Genomic DNA, 26499 nt, shown 5'->3' on the forward strand with positions numbered 1-26499 from the left:
AAAAAAAAAGGAACTGCTAATTTGTGAGTCTGTTGTCTAATATGTCTTATTTTCTGTGACTACAACCCCCGGTAAAAAATGATGGATTCACCAGTCCGGGAGGATGTTCATTGAGGAAAAAAGCAGATCACAGACATGACACAAAACTATTAACTAAACTAACAAAACTATAACATTCCAAATGGCAACTTTCTGGCATTAAAAAAAAAAAATTGTTGTAGCCAGTAAGTTACTTTTTTAGACCAAGCAGAGGGGGGAAAAAAATCTGGAATCACCCTGTAAATGATCATACTCCAAACTACCACCTTGCATAAGCTAAGATGTGCTGGTTAGCCTGCAGTTAAAAGGAGTGATCACACCTTTGGAGAGCTGTTGCACCAAGTGGACTGACATGAATCATGGCTCCAATGCGAGAGATGTCACTTGAAACAAAGGGGTGGATTATCAGACTTGTTGAAGAAGGTCAATTGTCACGCAGTGTTGCAAAATACGTTGGTTGTTCACAGTCAGCTGTGTCTAACATCTGGGCCAAGTACAAGTAAAGGCAAGCATACCAGTAGACCAAGGAAGACATCAAGACAGAAAACTTCTTGCAGTATGTCTTGAAAACAGAAAATGCACAGCAAAACAAATGGCAGGAAACAGGAGTCCAACGTCTGTGAGCGAAGTGTAAGAAATCACCTAAAGGAAATGGGAGTTACGTACGGAAAAGCTCATCCAAAGCCATTATTAACACAAACAGAAAAACCAAGGTTGCATTGGGCTAAGGAAAAGCAATGGTGGCGTGCAGATGACTGATGATGAATCTTAATTTAGATTTTTATGGCATACAGATCAAGAAAACCCCAAAATCCATGTGTCACAATATTAGAATATTCTGTGAGTACTCAGTTTGCTCATTTAAAAATCAGCTAATCAACTCAAAACACCTGTTAAGGTTCCCTGAGCCTATAAAAAACTTATAAAACCTATAAAACCTGGTTCAGATCACAAAACCACAACCATGGGCAAGGCTTCTGACCTGACTGATTAGCAGAGGACCCATCAGGAGGGCAAGAAACGAAAAGACATGTCAGAAAGAGTTGGCTGTTCACAAAGCACATAAGAGGAAAGCTTGTTGGAAGATGAAAATGTGGGAGGAAACGCCGCACAAGCAGGAGAGATGACCGGAAGCTTAAGAAAATTGTGAAGCAGAGCTGCTTCAGAAATTTGGCTGAGCTCACAAAGCAGTGGAATGCGGCTGGAGTGGGGACCTCAAGGAAAACAGTCCACAGACGTATTCTAGAAATGGGCTACAGAAGCCGGATCCCCAGGGTCAAGCCACTCGTGACCCCAAAACAAAAAAGAAACGTCTGAGCTAGGCTTTGGAAGTATTGAATACACTAACTAAACCATTTTTTGACATTGCTTAAGACACATAAGATCAAGGTCATGGACTGCAAATATCCAGATCTCAACCAAATTGAAAATCCGTGGTGGAAGTTGAAGAAAATGGTCCATGAGAAGTCTCCAATCTGCAAAGCTGATCTGGCGACAGCAATCGGAGAAAGACGGTGAAGAGTACTGTTTGTCACTCATTTAAGTCCAAGCCTCAGAGACTGCAAGCTGGTCTAACAGCCAGTACTCGTGGTGTGTTGACGTGCTCTTGTGTTGGTTGGTTTTTCATGATTCCATCTTTTTTTTTCCCAAGAATTGAGTGATTCCATAATCTTTTCCCTCTGCTTAGTCTAAAAAAGTAACTGTTACTGACTACCATTTTTTTCTGAATTTCTTTTAGTGTTTGTTAAAGCCAGAAAGTTGCTATTTCAAATGGCTAGTTTTGTGTCATCTGCTTTTTTTCTACAAAATTAATCACGCCACGACTGGTGATTCCATCATTTTTGCCCGGGGTTGTATATCTACGATATTTGGTAATACATAGGCTTGTCACGACCCGGAGAAAACCCACGCACAGGGAGAACAGGCCTGAAGAGGCCTGTGAAGCAGTGGTCTGAGGAGAGCAGTGCTAGGCTCAGAGACTGCTTCCAGACAACAGACTGGGAAGCGCTCTGTAGACCCCATGGCAGTGACATTGACAGCATGACTCACTGCATCACAGACTATATCAACTTCTGTGTGGAGAACACTGTGCCCTCCAAGTTGGTGCGGTGTTTTCCCAACAACAAACCCTGGGTGACCTCTGAGATTAAGACCCAGGGAAGTCTGGAGAAGCCTGCAGACCATCACAGGCCATGGTAAAGGATTGGGGAGAGACCAAGCCAGTGGGGACAAGATCTGGGCAGATGAACTCAATCTGTTTTTCAACAGATTTCAGTCTGCCCCCCCCCCCCCCCCCCCCCCCCCAACTCACCACTCTTCACCCCCACATCCCCATCCCAGCCATCCTCTACCCCCCTCTCCATAACTGATGATCAGGTGAGGAGTCAGCTGAAGAAGATCAAGGCAAGGAAGGCCCCGGGACCGGACGGCATCAGCCCTAGAATCCTCAAGGACTGTGCTGACCAGCTCTGTGGAGTTCTTAGGCACTTGTTCAATCTCAGCCTGAGCCTGGAGAAAGTCCCGGCCCTGTGGAAGACCTCCTGTGTGGTCCCGATACCAAAGACACCGCGTCCCAAGTAGCCTAACCACTTCAGGCCTGTTGCCTTGACCTCTCACCTGATGAAGACTATGGAGAGGATTATCCTGCAGCACCTGCGACCCATGGTGGGCACTCAGCTGGACCCCCTACAGTTTGCTTACCGGCCTCGGATCGGAGTGGACGACGCAGTGATCTACCTGCTGCACAGATTACTGCAACACCTGGAGGACAGCGGGAGCGCTGTGAGGGTCATGTTTTTTGACTTCTCCAGTGCCTTTAACACCATCCAGCCGTCACTACTCAGAGTGAAGATGGAGAGTGTGGGAGTAGACCAACACCTGACTGCATGGGTTATAGACTACCTCACCAACAGACCACAGTATGTGAGGCTCCGTCACTGTGTGTCTGACATGGTACTCTGCAGCACAGGTGCCCCTCAGGGTACGGTGCTCTCCCCTTTCCTCTTCACCCTCTACACCTCGGACTTCACACACAACTCCACACAGTGTCACATCCAGAAGTTCTCTGACGACACAGCCATCGTTGGTTGTGTTTCAGAGGGGAATGATCTGGAATACAGGACGGTCATCAGGGACTTTGTCAGCTGGAGTGAGCTTAACCAGCTGCAACTCAACACCAGCAAGACAAAGGAGATGATCATTAACTTCCAGAGGAAAACATCTCACTTCACACCGGTGAACATCCAGGGAGCGGACATAGAGTTGGTAGACAGCTACAAATTCCTGGGTGTTCACCTTAACAACAAACTGGACTGGTCCGTCAACACCCACGGCCTCTACAAGAAGGGCCAGAGTCGCCTCCACCTGCTGAGGAGACTGAGGTCCTTTGGTGTGTGCAGGACTCTCTTACGGACCTTTTATGACTCTGTGGTGGCCTCAGCCATCTTCTATGCTGTGGGCTGCTGGAGAGGGGGCAGCACGGAAAGGGACAGGAGCAGGATCAATAGGCTGATCAGGAGAGCGAGCTCTGTCCTGGACAGTCCTCTGGACTCCGTGGAGGAAGTGGGGGAGAGAAGGATGTTGGCTAAGCTGACATCCATCATGGACAACACCTCTCACCCGCTACATGACACTGTTGTTTCCCTGAGCAGCTCCTTCAGCAGCAGACTGTTACACCCACGGTGTAAGAAGGAGAGGTTCCGCAGGTCCTTCATATCGACCGCTGTCAGGCTCTACAACACCTGCACCACCTGAACCATGTTGTAGTCAATATGTATTTTTTACACTGTATTCTTTACTTGCGTATCTTGCTTGCTGCTGTAACAAGTGAATTTCCCCGCTGTGGGATAAATAAAGTACAAATACAATACAAATACAAACATGCAAACTCCACACAGAAATGCCTAAGGGAGAATCGACCCAGGTCTTCCCCATCTCCAGACTGTTACTGTGTTGGCCAACATGCTAACCATTAGACCACCGTGCGGCCAAAATTCTACCTACTACTATAAATATAGAAAGTATATTTTTATCTTAATAAAATATGAGTATGTATTTATGTAGGTTAAAGATGTATATCAGGAGTACACACACTTTCTCAGCATGCAAGTACAATTCAAAATGATCTACCTCTTCTATAAAACATAGAACATATACAAAATGTAACATGTTCAAAGTTTCCAGGTCATCAAATTAGTTGCTATCATAATTCCCTTCAATATGGAAATAAAGATCATTCCACATAATCCTAAATAGTTGTGTACTAGTGAGTGAGTACTGCTAATACACACACACTTCATGTGTTACATCCAGTTAGCATTTGCTAGCAAACATTAGCATATCCAAGAATGGAAAATGATGATGCAAAAGACAATGCAGCCCAAGTCAAGGCAACATATTGAAAAGGTTTCACCAATGGGCACATGTTTAATGTCATCATGAAATAATAGTTTAAGAAGCCAACGTGTAGAAAACACTGATTTCTGTAGTAGACTTCAAGACGCCAAGCAAAGCCAGTCAACAATACACTTTTTTTCTACGTAGCTAGCGGCTACAAGTGAACAGATAACTTTTGTTATAGATATAGACATCTTAGAGCAGAGTTAGTTCATCCATCATCACAATCATAAAGATGAAAGTTGCATCTTCGTGTGTAGCTTGAAACGAATCAGGAGGGGAGCTTAATGTCAGCTGACTGATGTCACATGACAACTACAAAGTGACGTTTACGCGATCTACCCAAACTACCTTGGCGATCTACCGGTAGCTTGCCATCGACGTAAAGGCCACCCCTGGTCTAGTGGCTCAAATGTGACATCACAGTCATCATTGAATAATAAACTTGACATATGGTCTAAAAAAAAAAGTCAATATCATTTATAGCACAATTATCGACCAGCAAAATTAGTTCTAGTGACAGGCCTAATACACCCGTAAAGAGTGTTATTTTATGTCTGCAGGGTTCTAATGTTAAAAAAGCCTATTTAGAAGGTGGTAAACTGGTTCTATATGCCATTTAATATTGAATCCTACTTGGCGGAAATTCACTTGTCGCGGTCGAGCCTGGAACCAAACAAGGGAGGACTGGATTGTGGTTCACATAGGAAAGCCCAAGTTGCTTATTGGCTGGTTTAATGTTTTCATTATGTAGAAATATACCTTTGAACGGTGTAAGGTACCTGTAGGTGGAGACAGAGACCTGTTTGTCATGATTTAGAGATGGCAAACTGTGTTTGTAAGTGTAAGAAGGGCAAATAGGCCGGAAAAAGTGATCATGCAAAAAAGGAATGAGGGGTAAAAGGAGTCTAATTTTGCAACCGTCCGTCTTTATCGGTGGATTATCATTTCAGGACTCCGTCATCTCACATTTCTAGTAGGCTCCACCACTTACTTATGTACACCCTCTCACACTCATTTGGCCATGACCCCACCCCAAATAGCTTCCATTCTGGTCTGACTGACCCCCAGCACGCCACCCTCACAGCACACGCCGTTGGGAATCAGAAAGGGTGTGGTGGAAAGACGAGCATTCACACACGAGGGCGCTTTTTACTCCCTTTAAGGCCACACTGAAGAACGTTTACTTGATCTTTGAGTCAAGCGTGATCTCTCAGCAGAAAGGAAGGATTTGGAGCCGGCATCAAGGACAGTGGAGGTACAGGTGTCATCTACGTCCTTCATGATGACCTAATGCTACCTTGCGGCTGCCTGCTTTCTTGAACGTGTGACGATCCACAGAAAGCACGAGGTCGTCAAGGGCTGAAGGACCTGGCAACAATGGATTCCCAAGGCGCTCCATACCTGAACAGCGGGGCACTGCTGTCACCTCTCGGCGCCGCCCGCCTTTGCCAGCTGGCAATGGGCTGTGCTGTGATCGCCATGGTGACCCACAGTGCCGGATACAGCGGTTCACATGGCGTCTTCTGCATGGCCGTGTGGTGCTTCTGCTTTGCCATGTCCGTGGTGGTCTTCTTCTTGGATGCCACTCGCCTTCACAGCTGCCTGCCGATTTCCTGGGACAACCTGACAGTCACGTGCGCCGCCTTTGCCACTCTTGTGTGAGTTTAACGTCTCGTCTCCTAAGCAGACGCACACCCACTAAAGGTTTTATCATTGTGCTTGGCAGACGTCGACAACTGTTAGTTACAGGGACAAAATATTAGAAACACCAGTCAATATACAAACCACACTCCTAAACAATAAATGAATCCCTTTATTCAGGCTTGCACAAAATTCTGAATTTGGAATTTCAATTCAATTTCATTTGAAGAATTGGATTTTCAATGGAATTGTCTCCACTCCAGAGGATGTCACATTGGAATTACTGGAACTGGAATGAAATCCATTGCATGAAATTCCTTATAGCCAAGCAACAGGCCCAATTTGTTAGCATTTTGGCTTAAATACAAATAGTAGTAGTACAACAAGCACAATAATTACTCATTTCATTCATTTAATTTGTATTTAATTACTACTATTACTTATTTTATTAATGTCATAATTTCATTACTACTATTACTTATGTTATTACTTGAATTCCTGCTAACAATAATAGTACAACACTTTAATTACTCATTTTAATTTAATTACTACTACTCATAATAGAGGTGGGGTACACCCTGGAATGGTCACCAGGAAGCACATACAGTAAGGCCTCCATTTGAAATACTTGGATAAGTAAAGCAGTCTGGGAACATTTTCTGCCATTTTTTATCATTTGAAAGTTATATAAATGGAATGACCTGTTTTGTAGAAGACGCTTTTTTTTTCATTGTCAAAGACAAGCATTTGCTGCAATTCAGTTGTACATGAGATAAATATTTCTATGAAACATGTCTAGATTGTCCATAGGTATGAATGTGAGTGTGAATGGTTGTTTGTCTATATGTGTCCTGCCATTGGCTGGCCACCAGTCCAGGATGTACCCCTCCTGTCGCCCGAACTCAGCTGGGATAGGCTCCAGCATACCCCCACAACCCTAATGAGAAGCGGTATAGAAAATGGATGGATGGGTGACCTGTACGGTGGTGTGAAAAAGTGTTTGCCTCCTTCCTGAGTTCTTAGTTGTTTGCATGTTTGTCACACTTAAATGTTTCAGATCATCAAGCAAATGTAAATATTAGTCATGACAACACAACTCAACACAAAATACAGTTTTGAAATGAAACTTTTTATTATTAACGGAGAAAAACCTACATGGCCCTGTGTGGGAAAAGTTATATTTCAGCATTCATGACTCCACCATAAGAAAGACACTGGGCAAAAACAGCTTCCATGGCAGAGTTTCAAGACCAAATCCACTGCTGAACAAAAAGAACATTAAACCTTGGGAAAATACTCTGTGGTCTGACAGATAAAAGTTGAACTTTTTGGAAGGTGTGTGTCCCATTACATCTGTTTACATCATTTCAGAAAAAGAACACACAGCAACAATAAAATATGGTGGTGGTAGTGTGATGGTCTGGGGCTGTTTTGCTGCTTCAGGACCTGAAAGACTTGCTGTGTAAAAAGGAACCATGAATTCTGCTGTTGACCAAAAATGATCCAAAACACACCAGCGAGTCCACCTCTGAATGGCTGGAGGCCTTGGAGCGTCCTAGTCCAAGTCCTGACCTGAATCCTATTGAGATGCTGTGGCATGACCTTCAAAAGGAAAAGCCTCCAATGTGGCTGAAGGACAACAATTGTGCAAAATTCCTCCCCAGCGCTGTAAGAGACTCATTGCAAGTTATCACAAACGCTTGATACAAGATACAAGATACAAGAGAGTTTTATTGTCATGTGCATAGTAAAACAGCAGTTATACCATGCATTGCAGTTGTTGCTGCTAAGGGGGCCCGACCACTTATTAGCACTTATAATCACTTTTTCACACAGGGCCGTGTAGGCGAAACGGGGCAAAGGACTAGTTTGTTATGTGCAATGCTGTATGAGAACCGTGGGAATATTTTGGATGAAACCAAATCATACAAGACTGGGACGCACGGAAAGCAAGGTTTGAATGTGGTTTCTCAGCAGGGTTGCACACATCTCTCAAGGGATTTCGGTCCACTCCTCTTTACAGAAGTTTACAATGATAACCTCGTGGGGATACTTCCCTTTTGCTGCTGACGTCGCATTTTGTTTATTTGCAGGTACGTGACAGCCTCTGTGGTCTACCCGCTCTTCTTTGTCCGATCAGAGTGTCCCTACGCCGGCTGCGACGTCCGAAATTACCGCATCGCCGTCACCGTCTGTTCCATCCTGGGAGCACTGGCCTACGGGGCTGAGGTGGCCTTGTGTCGAGCCAGGCCGGGCCAGGCCGTGGTGGGCTACATGGCCACGGTCTCCGGACTTCTTAAAGTGGTCCAGGGCTTTGTGGCCTGCATCATCTTTGGCGCTTTGGCCAATGGGAGCCAGTATTCCCACTATGCAGCCACCATCTACTGTGTAGTGGTCTACGCTTTCTGCTTTTCTCTGACCGCGCTGGTGGTCATCATGACAGTTTGCGGGCGGACCAAGTCGGTGCGCTGTATGCCCTTCGATCGCTTTGTGGTGGTGTGCACCCTGTTGGAGGTCCTCCTATACCTGAGTGCGTCGGTGGTGTGGCCAGTCTTCTGTTTCGACACCAAATACGGCTCCCCTTGGCGACCATCGTCGTGTCCACAAGGGAAATGTCCGTGGGACAGCAAAGTTGTGGTGGCCGTCTTCTCCTTTGTCAACTTCGTGCTCTACGTGACGGACCTGGTCTACTCTCAGAGGATACGATTTGTCTCGTCACGTTTGTCCGCCACCTCACGAGCGTAGCTCTTTGCCGAGACGCACGAGTCTGATGTCTCCAGAAGACTCCATTAACTGAATTCATTGTTATACTCGATGGCCATTTAACACAACAGGCGCCGCATGGAAATGGTTATACTGTGGTGATGTTGGAGGCACCGCTGCTTGCTTCAAAGGAAGCTTCTTTATTTGGGCACGCAGCAGCCACAATGGAACTTGAAGTGACCTTACACAATGTAAGAAAAATCAGAGTTTGTTAATCCTGAGGAGAGATCAGGCGGACGTGCTTTTCTGTATTTTCCATCTTTTAGTGATAAAATTGGAAGATGTCACAAAGTACAGCACGCTGGACCTCCGCTCATCAGCCAAGAAGCAGGGAGTCCCAAAACTAGGAAGTGCCTACTCTGGTGTGCTATCCTTGAGTCCTGCCCACGCAGGGGCGTTACTCGCTCCTCAGTGGATCAGTGTGTCAGACTATGTATTAGCAGTTAACTGGCTCAAGCTCGTGTCAATCAAGTGTGTGTGTGTGTGTGTGTGTGTGTGTGTAAGCTTGATGAGGTTGCCAGGCAACCAGTTCAACCACTGTCTTAAGTTTACAGAACTTGTATGGTATAATTCTCGCCACATCTAACAACCTTAACCCCAACAGAGAAGCAGACACACACGAGGGCCACAACACGTAAAACAAGTACATGTGCAAGAAATGGCTTGTTTCAATGATGTCGACAACTGCTTTTTAAAACCACTTCTGGATAAGCGGCCAAGGCCAAATACCCCCATGAAATGCGAATGACAGCATTTTGTGTGTTTTTTAACATTTTTTATAGGTTTCCGCAAATAACGATTGTTTTTTCAACGTTATACGTGAAACTTTCTCTCATGCTTTCACCAAAGTTCTGCCTATAGCTCTGTGGAATGCCAACATGGAATCTGCCACACCCCGACCAGGCACCACGAGAAGCACTCGGGGGTCCTTTGTAGCACGTGAAGGGATTAGTGTGGCCGTCCAGCCTCACCCAAGCAGGCAGCTGGTATGTGCCACTCTGTTCACCTGTGCGCTAATCATGCTGGCATGTCTCCAGAAACATTCTCACAGCTTCCAACATTTCGGCCCATCGTTGTCATATTCACCAATGAGATTTGTCCCCGAGTAGCGCTCAAACATGCACATCGACTGTCTAACCAATTGAATGTGTCACTGCATCGTGCACCCACGTCCTCGCTGCCTTGTTTGCATGATGACAAACTCTCACTGTCTGTTTGGTTTTGGTTTTCATGATGGGGGGGACGCTGTACGTGACGAGGGGACAGGTCCTAACAGCTGCGGCTTTTTGGAGGCCAACCTTGGTATTTTTAGCCACAAGCTAAAGTAATCCTTCAGTCTGCATTCCTGTCCTGCAGCAGCGTGTGAAAATAGATGCACCGATAGAAACGTCACGTCGTTTCTGCTGGAAATATACAGTATAGTGCGCCACACATACCCGTCTAACGGCGCACATCGTACGTGCATGTCTAATGCCATGTCCATGTCCATGTCCGTCTAACCCCATTCGTACATGCCCATCGAGCGCCATCCACGTATTGTTACATTTATATAGTGTTCTTTGACTTTCTTTTGCTAAAACATTTGTCTGTAATAAAATGGCATTATTTTCTTATTGTTTGTGTTTTATCACCTCCGCCAAGCGCAGTGCAAAGGTCATGTTTTTCCCGGCATTTATCTGTTTGTCTGTTTGTTTGTTTGTGTTGTGCGATGCAGGATAGCTTCATCGATGACGTTTAAAAAAAAAACGGCTCATCCTGTCCTCTTCTAGCATACTGTTCTTTCCAAACCAATCAGCAGCTTAACCTGGAGCTGTCATGTTCATCTCTCGGAAATGTTGATAAGACTGTATTTATTTATGTATCTATTATGACACGCAACACAGATATTTAACAAATACGCCAAAACTATGACAATTCCATTCCAATCAGGAGTGGAAGTTATCCGCGTTAATAGATTATAGGGGGGTGTCTGAAGTGGACATTTTTTTTATTGGCCCGCGACGTATAGTGTAGAAATACATTTTATCGACAAAAAAAAAAAACAGCAAACAGGGGAGCAATCAAGGCGTCATAAATAGAGAAAAAGCTATGGAAGCCTGTTTCCGCCACTAAAAGAAAACATTATATCCCAAGGGTGAGCCATAGTTAGAGATAAAAAGTAAAAATTATGAGAAGTCATCATTATGAGATCAAAGTCAGAATTATGAGAGAAGAAAGTCATACTTATGGGATAAAGTCAAAATTACGAGATAAATACAATTAGCACAGAAAATGTCTAAATTTTGAAAAGGTAAGAGTCAAAATCACAAGATAAGTCATGTTAAGTCATGACATTACAAAAAGTTGACGTTATGAGCTAAAAGTCATAATTATGAGTGAAGAAAGTCATACTTACGAGATTAAAAAGTCAAAATTTCACTTTTTATCACTTTTGTGATAAAAGGCAAAATCACGAGATAAATAATCTAAATACTGAGATAAAAAGTCATGCATTGTAATTGTGAGAGGTCGTACTTACCAGATAAAGTCAAAATTATGAGATTTATGGTCAAAATTATGACAGAAAAGGTCCAAATTATAGTCAAAAATATGAGATAAAAGTCATAATTATGAGAGAAAGTGTTACTTCTAAGATAAAAACGTCAAAATTATGAGAGGAAAGTCATACTTATTAGATAAAAGTAAAAAATAATTACATAAAAGTCAAAATTATGAGCGAAAGTAGAAATTATGAGAAGTCATAATTATGACAGAAGGAAGTCATACTTATGAGATAAAAAGTCAAAATTCTGACAGTCAATTTTGAGATAAAAGTCAAAATCACAAGATAAATGGAAATTCTGAGATAAGAAGTCATATATGAAATATTTTAAAAAGTTGAACTTATGAGAAGTCAGAATTATGAGTGAAGAAAGTCGTACATATGAGATAAAGTCTGAATTATGAAATTGATAGTCGAAATTATGACAGAAAAGGTCCAAAATAAAGTCAAAATTGTTAGATTAAAATGTCAAAACAATTAGATAAAAAGTCAAAATTATGACATGAGAAGTCATAATTATGAGTTTAAACATTGAAATAATTTGATAAAAACTCATAATTATGAGAGAAAGTCTTATTAGATAAAAAATCAAGATTATAACAAAAAAATCCAAATTATGACATTAAACGTTAAAATTATGAGATAAATCATAATTAGGAGAGAAGAAAGTCATAATAATGAGATAAAGACAAAATTATGAGATAGTCAAAATTATGAGAAAAGCCAAAATCACGAGATAAGTCATAATTATGGAATTTTAAAAAATTGGAATTATAAGATAAAAGTAATAACTATGAGAGAAGAAAGTCATACTTATGACATAAAATCAAAATTATCATCTAAATAGTTGAGATTATGAAAGAAAAGGTCCAAATTATGAGATAAAAGTCAAAATTATGACAGTCAATTTTGAGATAAAAGCAAAAATCACAAGCTAAAAAGTCATAATTATGAGCTACAAAATCAAGATTAGAAGATTAAAACGTCAAAATTATGAGATAAAAGTCATATTTACGAGATAATGTCAAAATTATGAGATCAACAGTGGAAGTCATGACAGAAAATGTTCAAATTAAAGTAAAAAATGAGATTAAAAAAATCAAAATTATGAGATTAAAACGTTGAAATAATGCTATAAAAGTCATAATTGTGAGAGACAGTCTTATGAGAGAAAAAGTCATGATTATGAGATAAAAAAAATTCTGACGTAATGCGAAAATTATGAGATTAAACACTGAAATTATGAGATAAAAGTCATAATTATGAGTGAAAAAAGTAATATTTGAGATAAAGACAAAATTATGAGATAAATCATAATTATGAGAGAAGAAAGTAATATTTGAGATAAAGACAAAATTATGAGATAAATCATAATTATGAGAGAAGAAAGTTGTATTCATGATATAAAGTCAAAATTATGAGATCGATGACAGAAAACGTCCAAATTAAAGTCCAAATGATGAGATAAAAAGTAAAAATGAGATGAAAACGTTAAAATAATGAGATAAAAGTCCTAATGATGAGAGAAGAACGTCATACTTATGAGATGAAAACTCCCAATTAGCTTTATTGGCCAAGTATGCTTACACAAACAAGGAATTAAATGAGCGCTCACTATAGATATGCACAAATAAAACATGAAAAACTCAATTATAAAATGCAAACTGCGCATGTGCCGAGTGCCACGTGACGAAGGCGGCACATGCGCAGTTTGAATCTCATAATTGACATCTGATAATTTAGACTTTTTATGTCGTAATTCTGATTTACCATTGAGATATATGCTGTATATATTTTTATTATTTTAGTGGTGGAAACAGGCTGCCATAAAAAGCTGAAATGCTCATGTTCGTGTGTGTTTTATTGTGTATTGTGCAACAGTAAAGGTGAGGTGCAACCTGTTGTGACAACATATTAGCAACAGAAGGAAGTTGAATCAAGTGGATTTGACACCATTTCATTGCATTTTCATGGGTGTGACGAACTGGTAACCCCGCCCAGTTCCTGTAAAATGCCTTCTCATTGGTTGCTGTCCAAGTCTCTGTTCGGGGATTGGTCGGCTTTGTTTGGAGTGGCAATGGTGGTTCGCGTATGGAAGCGGCAAGCCACGTTGACACAAAAAGTGCGACTTCGTCATTCTCTCAACACCGGAAAGTAAAGCAACGTCGCTAACCGCCACCTGTCAGTCGCGGAGCGCCTTTTGGTTTATGCAAGAAGAGGTAAGCATCCCTGTGTAATGTGTATTTGTCCTGTTTCTTGTTAATATAGCTGTGTAATCCATGCTAACAGTCTGCTTGCTAGCTAGCAGAGGACAGGCGGTCATCGGCTAGCATGGAGTTGCATCAGCATCAACTAATCTTATTATCACTGTGGTATTGATAAAATATGTTTATTTTTTACTTTTTCTGTTATGCTACTCCATAATATAAGGGTAATAAGGGGAGCATTGGAATTTTTAGCCTTTCAGTTTCACTAACGTCCATAGAGACTTAACAATAAATAATTTAGGCAAGTCAGTGTAAACAATTTTCTTGCAGGTGTGTTGTGGATGCTTTTGATGCTTATTCGTGCTTTTTGTCAAGCGAAGAGGCCACGTCAGCTGTCAGAATGAGTGTGGGCTTCATCGGAGCGGGTCAGCTGGCTCATGCGTTGGTGAAAGGATTCACAGCAGCAGGTCAGCACTCTTTCCCCCCCCATCAAAATCTTACTCAATTCATTCGTTAAACTTGAGTTTTTATTCTTATCTTATCAAATTCAATTACTATTAACATATTCATAATATAATACAATGATGTACGCTGTTACAGGCCGAGCCTAGCCCTTTAAGAAGATGTCTCTCTCTTCTCTCTCTTCTGTTTGCACTGCCCATTCTCTTCTGTGTCCTGATTGGCTGTAGATTGTTGTCTTAATCTCCTTCGTGCCATTGCCTGTGGTGGTCATGGCTAGCAAACTAGCCAACCGAGTGAGCTGCTTGTATGTGAGCGCTAGAGGTTTCACAGCATCTTAACCTGTGTGTTATTTTTATGTCCTCAGGTGTGATCGCTACACACAGGATCACCGCTAGCTCCCCAGACACCGACCTGCCCACGGTGACCGGCCTGAGGGTGAGACAAGCTTTCCCCACTCGTATTGAGGGGCAAATGCTTTAGCTGCAGGCTTTTCCTAATGATTTCATCGTAATTGCTGTGAGTAAATAATGACTGCGGTGATTACGTGGGTTTATTTTTGTATTTTTTCGGTAGAAAATGGGTGTCAGCCTGACCACCAGTAACAAAGAGACAGTCAGCAAGAGTGATGTCCTCTTTCTGGCTGTGAAGCCTCACATCATCCCCTTCGTGCTGGATGAGATTGGGCCAGACATTGAGGACCGCCATCTCATCGTGTCTTGCGCTGCAGGTGTCACCATCAGCTCCATTGAAAAGGTCGGTCTCCTTTTTACTCTTCTCATTTCTTGTTTTCTTATGCTAACTGTTCTAATTGTTTTTACTTATCATCTATATCTTCTTGGTCTCTGCTATGCCTTTCTGGCTTAATGCTCAGAAACTCCTTCAGTACCGCCCAGCTCCTAAAGTCATGAGGTGTATGACCAACACTCCAGTGGTGGTGAGGGAGGGAGCGACGGTCTACGCTACTGGCACTCATGCAGAGGTAATTACACCATGATGGACGTGTGTTTGCTCAGTATTCTTTTGGTGTAGCCTGCTTAAAATATAGTCTTTACCCAGGCCCTTTATTTAGGCCCTGTCCTTTTTTTTGTATTTTTATTTAGTTTTTATTTATTTATTTTTTTACCAAAAGTTCTGTCCACAAGGAGTTGCATTAAGAAACATCGCTGTCTGTACAAAACGCCTTAAAACGTCCCAAAACCATGTACAGCCATCCCTCGTTTATGGCGGTTCATTGGTTCCAGACCCGGCCGTGATAAGTGAATTTCTGCAAAGCAGGATTCAGTATTCATTAATTGAATGTTTTTTTAGTTATGGTATACAAAACCTGTTGAAGATCTTGTAAATATGTTTTTTTTTTTTTTAACATTATCAGAGCTCTCTAGACATGAAAAAAACACCCCTACAGACACATTTACACTCATTACCCAATATAGTTGAGATAATAAGAGAAAATAAGACATTTCAGACATAGAAAACCTGTTCACAGCCTTCTAATTACATTTTTAACATTACTAGAGCCCTCTAGGCAAGAAGTAACACCCCCGTAGTCACCATTATACTCCTATTACCCAATATAGTAGACATAAGAGAAAATAAGACATTTCAGACATAGAAAATCTGTTTTGAGCCTTTTTAAATGTTTTTTTTTACATTATTAGAGCCCTCTAGACCTGAAATAACATCCCTATAGTCACCTTCACACTCCTATTATCCAATATAGTAGACATAATAAAAGAACTTCAGACATAGAAAACCTGTTTACCACCTTCTAACTATGTTTAACATTGTTAAGAGTCCTGTCGACATGTAATAAATACATGGCATCTTTACTATATTGGATAATACAAATGTAGATATAATCAGAGAAAATAAGTGAGATATGAGACATAAATAAGGTAAAATAGACGCACACATTAGCAGTTCTTTGCTTTTCTTGACAGTGTACTGCGGGGGCTATTGTCTCATCAATTCATATTGTAATGTCGGCTTCAAATGGCTTTACACTCGTATTACCTAATAAAGTAGACATAATAGGAGTAAATAAGCCATTTAAGAGGTTAATTAAACGCAAATGTGTTCCCTAGGGGACCTTAGCGGCGGGCGGATAGATGTGTGGAGGACAGGAAGTGGCATCGGAGGTTCAGAGTTCCGTTTTAGCTTGTTGTGGGTTATGGCTCCAACAGTAGCTGTTGTTGTTGTTGTTATTGTGACTGTTGTGAGGTCATTTAAAGCTGCAGTAAATGTTGCAGGTTTTTGTTCTGGTGGTCACATCTGGTGCTTGTCTCACCGAACAATTACTGACACCTTGTGGCCAATGTACAATACTTCATTCACAATTAGAGTGCTTCTTTTGCCTTTTATTTGTATTTTAGTTCATTTTGTAAGTTAATTTAGACATTTTTATCTGGAAAATGCTTCATTTAAGCGAAGAATAAGAACAATTTTAGTGATACAGCGAGGGCACGATGTTTGAACCACAATGATCTGAGGGATGACTGTGTGTACAGGAACCTCGTCTTCAACAATCACACATTCTTCCTGTTCCCTCAAGGTGCTCTCCGTCTGCTTCAGCACTGAATTTAGTCTTTTCCATTTTTATTATTTTTTCACGAGAGGCATTAAGAGTTGATGATGCAACTCATAAAAACGGCCACAAGGTGGCAGAAGTGCATTTGATAGGAGCTCGGCGGGGATCATTTCAATGAAGAATCACGCATGACAGCAAGGAGGAAGTGGAAGAGCGTGGAGAAGGCTACGAATTATAGGGACATTTTATCACATGCACACGCACACACACAGATGCGTGCACACACATAGTCTGTTCCAACTGTGGAAATTGTAAATAGTTCATGGTGTTATAGTTGTAAATAAATTGTTATTTTGATGTAAAACGCCCTTTTTTTGTTGTTTATGTTGGTATAGTTGTTTAGATATTTGAGCTCTCACAATAGCAAAAAATTATTATCTCTTCCCCCCCCAAGTCTAATCTTTCTTTTGGTAGATTCCACAAAACACAATATTCTGTGTGCCTTGAAAAATCGGTCAAAATGGTCAGAAATGGCTGCTACTGAAGGGGCTGTCTTTTGAAAAATGGCTGGGATTGAATGAGTTCATAGTTGATGTGTGTGTATGATGCGTTTATTTAGCGTGTTGTGTTGCTCCTGCCAGGTGGAGGATGGTAAGCTGCTGGAGCAGCTGATGGCCAGCGTAGGCTTCTGCACCGAGGTGGAGGAGGACCTCATTGACGCCGTCACTGGGCTAAGCGGCAGTGGTCCTGCTTACGTAAGTAACTTTGTCACGGTAACCGTTTATCTATCATCGCTGTGTATTTTGGAGGGGGTGTGTGAGAGATTTGTTGAATATAATGGAGAGCTGCGCTGAGGCTGCCGTTTCCCTGCAGTTAACTCCAACATGTCTGCCCGCACCGAGTTACTCTTCCATCAGTTCCGTTATTAAGTGAAACGAATATGCACTGATTAACAATTTAGGGTTATTTATTGGAACAGTGGAACTGAAAACGCACAACTAGAATGAATATCTTCTGTGGGGAAAAAAAAAAATCACATGATTTTCCTCAAGAAAAAAAAAGAGAGAGAATTAAAAACGTATTTCTTGCAAGCAAAATAAATATATATCCTTATAGAGAACAAAAAATGGAAATCCCATGCAAACAAAACAAGCATTGCCATGTCACTGTAGTGAACAGTGAATCTCTTGTACAAAAATACTTGGACTAAAGAGTGAAAAGTCACTTGCATCTCTTAACAAAATGAGCTTGACAAAATAAAACATGTTAGACTTTTTCTCCTTTTATGTGTTTGCTATTTCTGCACACTTATTTGTTGTCTAGAAACAATACTTTTGACTAAAATTGAAGGTAAATTGCCTCGAGTGCTTGCCGAACAAACGACCAACTGAAATCTCAAAAGGTGAAGTTGTGAGTTTAATGAACTCTGGTCTTCCAAATGCAGCGACTGAACTGTGAACAAGGCCAAATGACCCAATCACAGGTCGATAATTATGACGCCCTTGGTAAATTGACATGTGCATGTATGCGTGTGTTTCATCTGCTCATGTCTCTGTGCCACACAGGCCGGATGACAAGAGGGTTCACTCTGCATCTCTCTGTGCGCTTTGGTTCGATAGTGGAATGAAGAGAGAGAGTGAGCCCTCATTTCATTCAGCCTCTTTGTGGAGGCGGGGCTACTGGTGAGTGGCTACAGGGGGTTAGCACACAAGGCAGCATATGCTAACATGAATGAAGGCACAGACGTGATGGTTTCTGAGGCGAATGCCACGGCCGACAGCCCCAGTGTGGGAGTATTTCAGTTTTAAACCGAATGAACATGGTGAGCGCATGAAAACCGACGGCCAACAACTGACAGTTTTCTCAACTAGGAAAAAAAAATACAGATGGAGGTGCCCCAGGCAGCGGAGCCTTCGTCCCGACTGTCAACACTTACTGAACCGGTTGGTCGGCAAATACAAACAAAACAGTGCAAAATGGTGTGTGCTTACCAAATGCAACCATTCAATATGCTTATATGGCACACATTTTAAACAACATACGCACAGGTAACGCCTGTGTTAAGCTGATGTGGCTCACACAGGTACACTATACTAGTACCATCTAGTGGTTCAAATGTGAAATACACCAATAATTAAAAATATCTCAAATGTTGACGATGTTATCGATTATCGACGATAATTTGTAGCACAATTATCGACCAGCAAAATTTGTTATCATGACAGACCTACTAATCAAATTTTGATCCCGTTGCCTTTCATCACAAAGTTGAGCACCCAAAATGTCGCTTTTGGTCATTTTTTCAATGAGTCGCCCAGCCCTAGTTGTGAGCTTGTTAGTTTTAATGTGTGTGTTTTGTGTCGAAACAGGCATTCACAGCATTGGACGCCCTAGCAGATGGAGGAGTGAAGATGGGTCTGCCCAGGAGACTTGCGGTCCGACTCGGAGCGCAGGCTTTACTGGTCGGTTTGTGTTTTTCATTCAATGCAATTATACACATAGAATACATTTGGATGGCTTGGCTTTCAGTGCACATATTTTCTACTATCTTCGTACTGCTTCATTATTTTTTAATTAAATGTTCTTTCTGCAGGGAAGGAAACTTCTCTTTCTGCATCAAACAAATCAGTCAAGTTCAATGTGAATGTAATTCCACCCTGATGTTTTCGTTTTCTTAAAAAAAAAAATTAAAAAGGGAAATTCAGTGTAACCACTGAGGAGAGTGACCCAAAAGTGGGTCATGGACCGCAGGTCTTTGCCCGGGGTGAAAAAAATTATGTAAATTATCTAAACAAACTAATGTCCGTGCTAGTCGCTTGTTATGCCACCACGAGGTGCGTGCCATGTTTATGTCAAAGTCCAGTTGCTCTGCTTCAACTCCCCAGATACACCGGTGATGTTGTTTTTTGTTAAAGTACTTTTTACCTTTGTGTAGAACAAGGTATTATCATTCAACATCTTATTTTGTGCCACAGTAATCCCTTGCCACTAATTTCGCGGCTTCAGTTTTTAAAAAATATATGAATGAATAAATCCTGTTTCGTGGTTGAATACACACACTTAAGCAAATGTTATGTATATTTGGCCTCAAGCATTTTCAAGCATAAAAATGGCTAAATGAAGTAATGCATTCAGAAGACACATTCAAAAATGTTATGTAGCGTTGTACATCATGTTACTGTGATGTTGGGTGAGACACACAAGCACCAGACTTGGTGGGCGGAACAACGGCTTTTACTGCAGCTTTGAATGGTCTCACAACAGGCATGATAATCCCTAGCACGGCTACTGTTGCAGCCGTAACCCACTGTTACGGTCCCCGTGGCAGTTGTCTAGGGAGAGTGGGACACGTAGCATTAAAGGACGGACATGATGGATGATTTGGAGTGATTTTATTTTACAAACTACATATGTGGTTTAGCGCCAGTCCATTAGTGAAACTGAAATTCAACAGGCCAACATAGCCTGAGTCCACTAATGAAAGAAGGGCGCTTGGAATGGTTCAGCCGGTGCGGTGTGGCGAGGACACAGTGGTCGGAGGTGCGCGGGCGTGCGTAGGAGGAGTGAAAAGAGAGCGAAATAGACCACAATGTGATACTTTCTTGCAAGTGTTTCTTCATAATCTGAAATGGAACAAACTTTATTTTAATATGCAAATGGGTGAGAAAATAACTTGCGTTATTTGCTCGCTATGTCACGCTTTTGGTACCCCTTTCAGGAGAGTGACCCATCTGCGTTTCCCTTCATGCTTCGTGCTTGACGCCACTCCTCCTTCTCTTCTGCAGGGAGCCGCTAAGATGCTGCTGGACTCGGAGCAGCACCCCGGCCAGCTGAAGGACAACGTGTGCTCACCAGGGGGCGCCACCATTCATGCCCTTCACGTCATGGAGAGCGGGGGCTTCCGCAGCCTTCTCATCAATGCTGTGGAGGCCTCTTGTATCAGGACGAGGTAAGACGACGCACGGACCTGCAATTGCAAAGCAGTTCCATTTGACAGAAGTCTACTATAACCGCAACAGATTTCATAATTCGACTGTATACACGCTGGCTCATGCACAGTTTAGGCTATGAATATAAACACTCCTTTTCTTCATCCCAGAAAAAAAACACACTACACTTTTAACATATAACGTGAAAAAAAGTGACAAATTTTGGCTCTTAATGCAAAAAAAAAAGCCATTAGTTCTTTACAGGTTATTAGGAGTTTTTCTGTTAATGCAACGCTTTTATAGGCATTCATTGTAAACAAACAAAATAAGATGGAGCCTTCAGTACAGTCCAACCTGTTCAAGTCCACCAAGTCCTGGCATTCCCACTTAAAGGTAGGAATGTGCCGATCCACTTTTTTTTTGGCTTCCGATCCAATTATTTTTTTGTTATAGTCTCGCCGTTCCGATCCGGTTTCGATCGGATCCGGTACCGATCCTGTTTGTTTTGTTTTTTTTATAATGGGTTTTTGTTACAAACGTGAATTTGTTATGAAAATAGCTCTTCAAAGCATTCAAAATGATGCAACCAGTATGACCAGTAATATTATTTGGCCTTTGTAACAAACCTCTCTCATCCAATAAAAGATCAATTTGGAAAAAATGGGCGCGCAAAATACATCTAGGGTAGGACTAATCATTTGACATGGTTATAGATAGGGTTGGGCATCGATGGGAACCAGGACTTGCGTTCCAATTCTTCCGATTACATTTTGTTCGGTGATCGCTCAGGCCGCCGAGCAGCAAAAAAACAGCTGCATAACACCAACCAAGAAGTAGCCGGTGAACACCCACGAAGAAGAGGCGGTAGGAAACGTTTGTGTTTGTCTGCTTCAGCCATGGACAGGGTGCAACGGCGCTGGAAAGTTTGGCTCAAATTCTGCTAAAAAATGACCGTGAAACATTTGCAACGCCATCATATCATGCAAAGGAGCGAGCACCACTAACAGGATTAAATACCCCTGGATTCACTGTGGACAGAGTGCCCCGTTTTTTATGCACTACGCCGGACTTCGTACAACCAGTCAGGTAAGCAAAACAATACATCACGTCCATATTATGGCAGCATTGCAGCAGCAAACAAATGACACTTGATACCACCACCACGGCCACCAATACGGTGGCCAACTCAAATATATGTACTTTACCTGACGTTAACACGAGCCTTAGCCAGGAAGTTGACCAGACGTTGCGTGGAGTGTAACTCCATTCTTACTCCATACTTGTTTGACATTTTGCATGCAGGTTAGTAGGAACTCAGTAACAAGGTTAAAATACACATCTATTCTGCATCACATAAACAGGATTTTCAAAAATAAAAATGTCTTATCAACATGTACTCCTACTGTATGTAGAGACTTGTAAACATCTATGTTCAAGTTCAATGCTTTGATATTTATATACTGGTTAAGAATAGCCCTGTGAGAAATTCCTAGTAAAGTCATTCATAAAAATCATGGACACATTCAGACATTTCATCCAAGAACTTTGGTTAGCGCCCTCATTTAAACCATGCAAACTTCTATGACCCTACTTTTTGAAAAGAATTGAGAACGGAATCGAATCGAGGAATCAGAATCAGAACCGGAATTGCTGAAATTCCAACGATTCCAACGATGCCCAACCCACAACCACAAACAACCAGTGGTTTGTTTGTGGTGTGATTTACAATATAAAATAAGCTCTCTTCAACACAGTAGTAATTTATTGACGGTACACAACCAGCGGTTACAGCAGCACTTCCCGTGCGAGCTCCCCGCACCATGACACAGCAGTCCGAGCACAGTGAGGGGAACTACCGCTGTAGCTACGGAGCCGAATATCCAATGTCCAACGTGAAGCTAACTTCGCCGCGGTACACCGCTGACATTTCTGCACGGTGGTGTTCCCTTTTCTTTTTTTACGTGTGGCGGGAGTCGAGTGGCAACCAGCTTTGAGCCGCATTACCGCACCTACCTTGTTGGAGTGTGGCGCAGAATTATGAACGTTATACGGCAACCGGATCGGCCCAATCTTGTGGCGGAAGCCGATGTTATTCGATCTTCAAAATACAGCAATTCAGCAGCCAATCCCGATCCTGAAGATCGGATCGGGACATCCTAATTTAAAGGGTTCCTGTCTTACATATTAACCTTGCAGATTCATGCACATGTTTCAAATGTTGCATTCTTGTGTCATAATGAGCTTGGAATGTTTTTAACTAATCCTAAATCTCATCCGGTACGAGAGCTTCCACGAGATCTCGTGAATTCCTAAGTAAGAAGTAATTGCGTATGTAAACCGGATTATCCGATATTCGTCGCATGATATCCAACATGTAATTCTTTGTTTGCTGATAACCATTAGCGCCTAAGCGCTACGATATAATATCGAAGATGTCCCACCACGAGCCTCATCTTCCTCCTTAGGGAGCTGCAGTCTCTGGCCGATCAGGAGCGCATCTCTCCAGCAGCCATTAAGAAGACCACACTGGACAAAGTGCTCCAGCAGCCCGGAGTCACAGTCAGTGGAGTCAACAATGGAAACGGAAGGTCGGGACTCAGCCTGTTCAACAACCGAAACCCGGGGGTCAAGAAGAAGAACTGAGCGCGCATGCCAACAAATTTCACACGAACAGCCTACACATGGACGCGCGTTTCCTGCACCGCTAAGCCACGGGAGACTCGGGACACGTGTGAAATTGACATTGAGCAAGTACGGTAATTTATTGTGTGGAGGCGGGACCTGCTTTCATCGGTGCATCAGGTGTGCTTGCATTGCACGCAGATAGTATACTGCAAATTTGTTACATTACGCACACATTCTCATTGAATGTTGCATTTTGTTTTGCCTCTTCAATAGACACCAATATATTCATTTTTCTCTACAAAATGTATATTTTTTACAGCTTTGGCCCACAAATAGCAAGTGAACAATGATACAATATACATTCTTTCATATGCAAACACAGTCTGTGGGTATATGGAACACAAGGAAATAGTATCACACGTGTTCCAACATGATGTACAGTAGAAGTATTACATCAGAACAATCCGTCCTTATTGTGTATTTCAAATATCCCAACTTTCTTTAAATGCCACCAAGTGCTGGGATGGTCTTTACATTTTAATAAACGCAACATTAAATACAACAAAGCTTCCATTTTTCCATTTGAATGGCAGATAGCAAATAAAAAAACATCATTGTTTGAGTGTGAAGTACACGCACCCTATCCTTTCTGCAAAATACCCAGCAAAAATGGAAAGATAGAGGGCATAATCCAAATAAGGGCATCATGTAACATGTCGCTGAAAAGCTGAAGTGCTCTGAAAATGTGTGAAAGTTGAAATTTAGAAGGAATGTTGGACTTGTTTGACAGATGAAGAGCCGAAGCTGGACTGAAATGCCGTGGAAATGTGTACAGTTACACAGGAATTGAACTGGCAAGCTGATCACATTCGCCCCCATTGCAGCATCCAGCCTATAGCGACCGTCTCCTGCCCACTTTCCCTTCACAAAGCCAAAACAAGCACGTCTGCCATGTGGGACTTACCTGTCGCTGTGAGAGTGAGATACATTTTGCACCATGCAAAACACGCAACAAAAAAACGCATTAAAAAGCTTTAGTTTGTGGGGGCGGGCACTTGGCAGGGTGTGGTGAGTTTTCGAGGCTCGCGATGTGATCATCGGTCGCACGGCGGCTAATGTAGCCAAAACGCCGGGCACTCGCCCGTGTGTGCGGGGCAGTCAGACGTCTAAGGCGGAAATCCCAAAAAGTGGTTGGATTCTAGCATCAAGCTGCTCTTGCGTCCAAATTCTCCTTGATGAAGGTGCCTGATCCTCTAAGATTCACCAGTGAGTTTGAAAAAGTAAGTCAAATATGTTTTCGTTTAAGTTTTATGGTTCCCCAGCCCAGGGGGCGCCGACATGCATGGTGCCCACAAGCCAGTGGCGACTGCTGGTCATTCAAAGAGAGGAAGCTTATTTTTGTCCGGCCTACATCATAAATGTGTTTATTTATTTTTACGTAAATTGTAGGATCTGCCATGATGTGCAGCTTGCTGGCAACTGGAGCTGCTGTGTGAGGATACTGTGTGACAAAAACAGTCGCTGGGGATCGGTAAAGTCTCCAGATCAGTTCAGAATGATTGAATGAAAATGCTCTGGTGGAGGTTTATACTTCAAGATGGCTGATTTGCTCATTTCACTGTCAATCAAAGAGGGATTCCGCCTCAGACGGATCATCCAGTCATCCTGCAGAGGCCGCCCCACAGGCCCCCAGAGACGCTGAGCGTCCGATTGGTGGGACAAAGTCCAGCATTTATCCAATGACCCTGATGCTAAAACCCAGATCTGAGCATCCCGAGTATAAACCAATGGGTCATCAGTCAGAATTTACTCTCTCCTACTCCTCAGTTCGACCATCGCCTGATTAGTCTACAGGGGTGGCGATGGGAGGACAGTGACTGCAGTCTGACATAATGTAGTTTTATACAGCTTAATGAAGGCCTACACTGGAATTGAACCGGCAACCCGTGAGATTGGAACCAAGGACTCTACCTACATCACCTCTGTAGACTCAGCGGAATGGGGGTGATTGTAGGAGGTGTTGCCAAATGAATTCATTTTCAATGGGAACATTGTCCACAGAACATATGAAATTACACTAAATGTGGGAATACAGCGTTCCCTTCCTCTATTGCGGTTCACCTTTCGCGGATTCCCTGTTTCGCGAATTTTTTTTGTGCTTTTTTTTATTTTTACATTTTTTTAGTATGAACTGTTAGAGGCCGAGCCTTGCCCTTGAAGAAAAATTGCAACGTGGGAAGCTGAGTGTCTCTCGCTTCCCTTTCATGTCTGTGTGCACCGCCCTTTGCTTTCTGCGTTCTGATTGGCTGTAGACCACTGTCAATGAATCTCCTTCATGCTGCCCTGCCGTGTCTCCTGTGTCATTGCTGGCTAGCTTGCTTGCTTGCTTGTAAATTAATTAGTTTGTCTGCAGCAATATGTTTTAACAGGACACAAAAACGCTACAGTACAACGGAGGCACGATCAGTGGAGTGAAATACAAGTGAGTGACTTCATCATTCCTTGCTTCCGACCTGTAGGTTCAGCATTAAAATTCAAACGAAGGTTTGAACTTTTGTGAGAGTGTTGAAACAGGAGAGAAATGTGAGAAAATGTCTGATAAAAGTGTATGTTGAGGGCATTTACAGTATTAAAACATATCTAATCATTGTAAAAAAATTAAAAATGAAGTTGGCTACTTTGCGGATGTCACTTATTGCGGGCTATGTTGGGAACCTACCCTCCCGCGATAAAGGAGGAGACACTGTATTTTGAAAAGTCTGAATAGCCACATTGTCCTGAATGTTGGATTGGTTTGAATTGCTTGAGAAATGGAGGAGTTAGCGGACAAAACATGGGGCAGAATACAGTAATAAAAATAATAAGAAACGGAATAAACAGATGAAAAATGGTGCACAATTGTACATAGCAATGTGGCAAAATGTTTACATTTGTGACTTGAACTTTAATTTGATACCTCATTCACTTCTCTACCTCAAGTAAGAAGTTAGAGCAGATTTTATAGCGAGAAATAGTGCTTTTGGGCCCCGTTCATGAAATATGAGGCGGAATTGATGATGGGAGTGTGGTAGTGCACGGTGGTTTGGATTGAGAGTGTGTGTGTGTGTGTACCACAGGCCAGCATAAGGTGGATTATTATCTCCAGGTAAACCAGATGCTCGCTGTCATCTCCATCCAATCTGTTTCATCACTGACCTTTGCTGGAACGTGCGTGTGTGCGTGCCAAGGATGAGGATGCCAGGCCCTCTTGCGGCCGTCCAGCACCTCCGTCCTCTGTAGCACGCAGCTGAGACGAGCCAGGTAAGAGCTGTTTGTTGCTTCACCATTTCCCTCACCGCGCCGTTTGTGGTGAAGCGTGCACCATTG

The 26499-nt window shown here is 42.3% G+C and overlaps 2 protein-coding genes across 6 annotated transcripts; both read left to right on the forward strand.

Moving 5' to 3' along the window:
• Positions 1-5814: 5814 nt before the first annotated feature.
• Positions 5815-10017, forward strand: LOC129182324 (myeloid-associated differentiation marker-like protein 2). The gene is made up of 2 exons (XM_054778295.1): positions 5815-6095; positions 8172-10017. Exons 1-2 carry the CDS (start codon positions 5815-5817, stop codon positions 8821-8823), a joined length of 933 nt encoding a protein of 310 aa, XP_054634270.1. The 3' UTR covers positions 8824-10017.
• Positions 10018-13444: 3427 nt separating this feature from the next.
• pycr1b (pyrroline-5-carboxylate reductase 1b) lies at positions 13445-23699 on the forward strand. Of its 5 annotated transcripts, none has more exons than XM_054778292.1 (10): positions 13445-13602; positions 13921-14057; positions 14417-14487; positions 14626-14805; positions 14924-15031; positions 17221-17334; positions 18949-19041; positions 20365-20528; positions 21403-21594; positions 22974-23699. In XM_054778292.1, the coding sequence occupies exons 2-10, from the start codon at positions 13991-13993 to the stop codon at positions 23149-23151; spliced, it is 1167 nt and encodes a 388-aa protein (XP_054634267.1). In that variant the 5' UTR covers positions 13445-13602; positions 13921-13990; the 3' UTR covers positions 23152-23699. The 5 variants fall into 5 exon arrangements, with proteins under 5 accessions (XP_054634267.1, XP_054634266.1, XP_054634264.1 ...); XM_054778291.1 differs by having other exon boundaries at positions 13966-14057; XM_054778289.1 differs by having other exon boundaries at positions 13971-14057.
• The last annotated feature ends 2800 nt before the right edge of the window (positions 23700-26499 follow it).

The sequence above is a fragment of the Dunckerocampus dactyliophorus genome, chromosome 6, assembly GCF_027744805.1.
Source record: "Dunckerocampus dactyliophorus isolate RoL2022-P2 chromosome 6, RoL_Ddac_1.1, whole genome shotgun sequence".
Lineage (NCBI taxonomy): Eukaryota > Metazoa > Chordata > Actinopteri > Syngnathiformes > Syngnathidae > Dunckerocampus > Dunckerocampus dactyliophorus.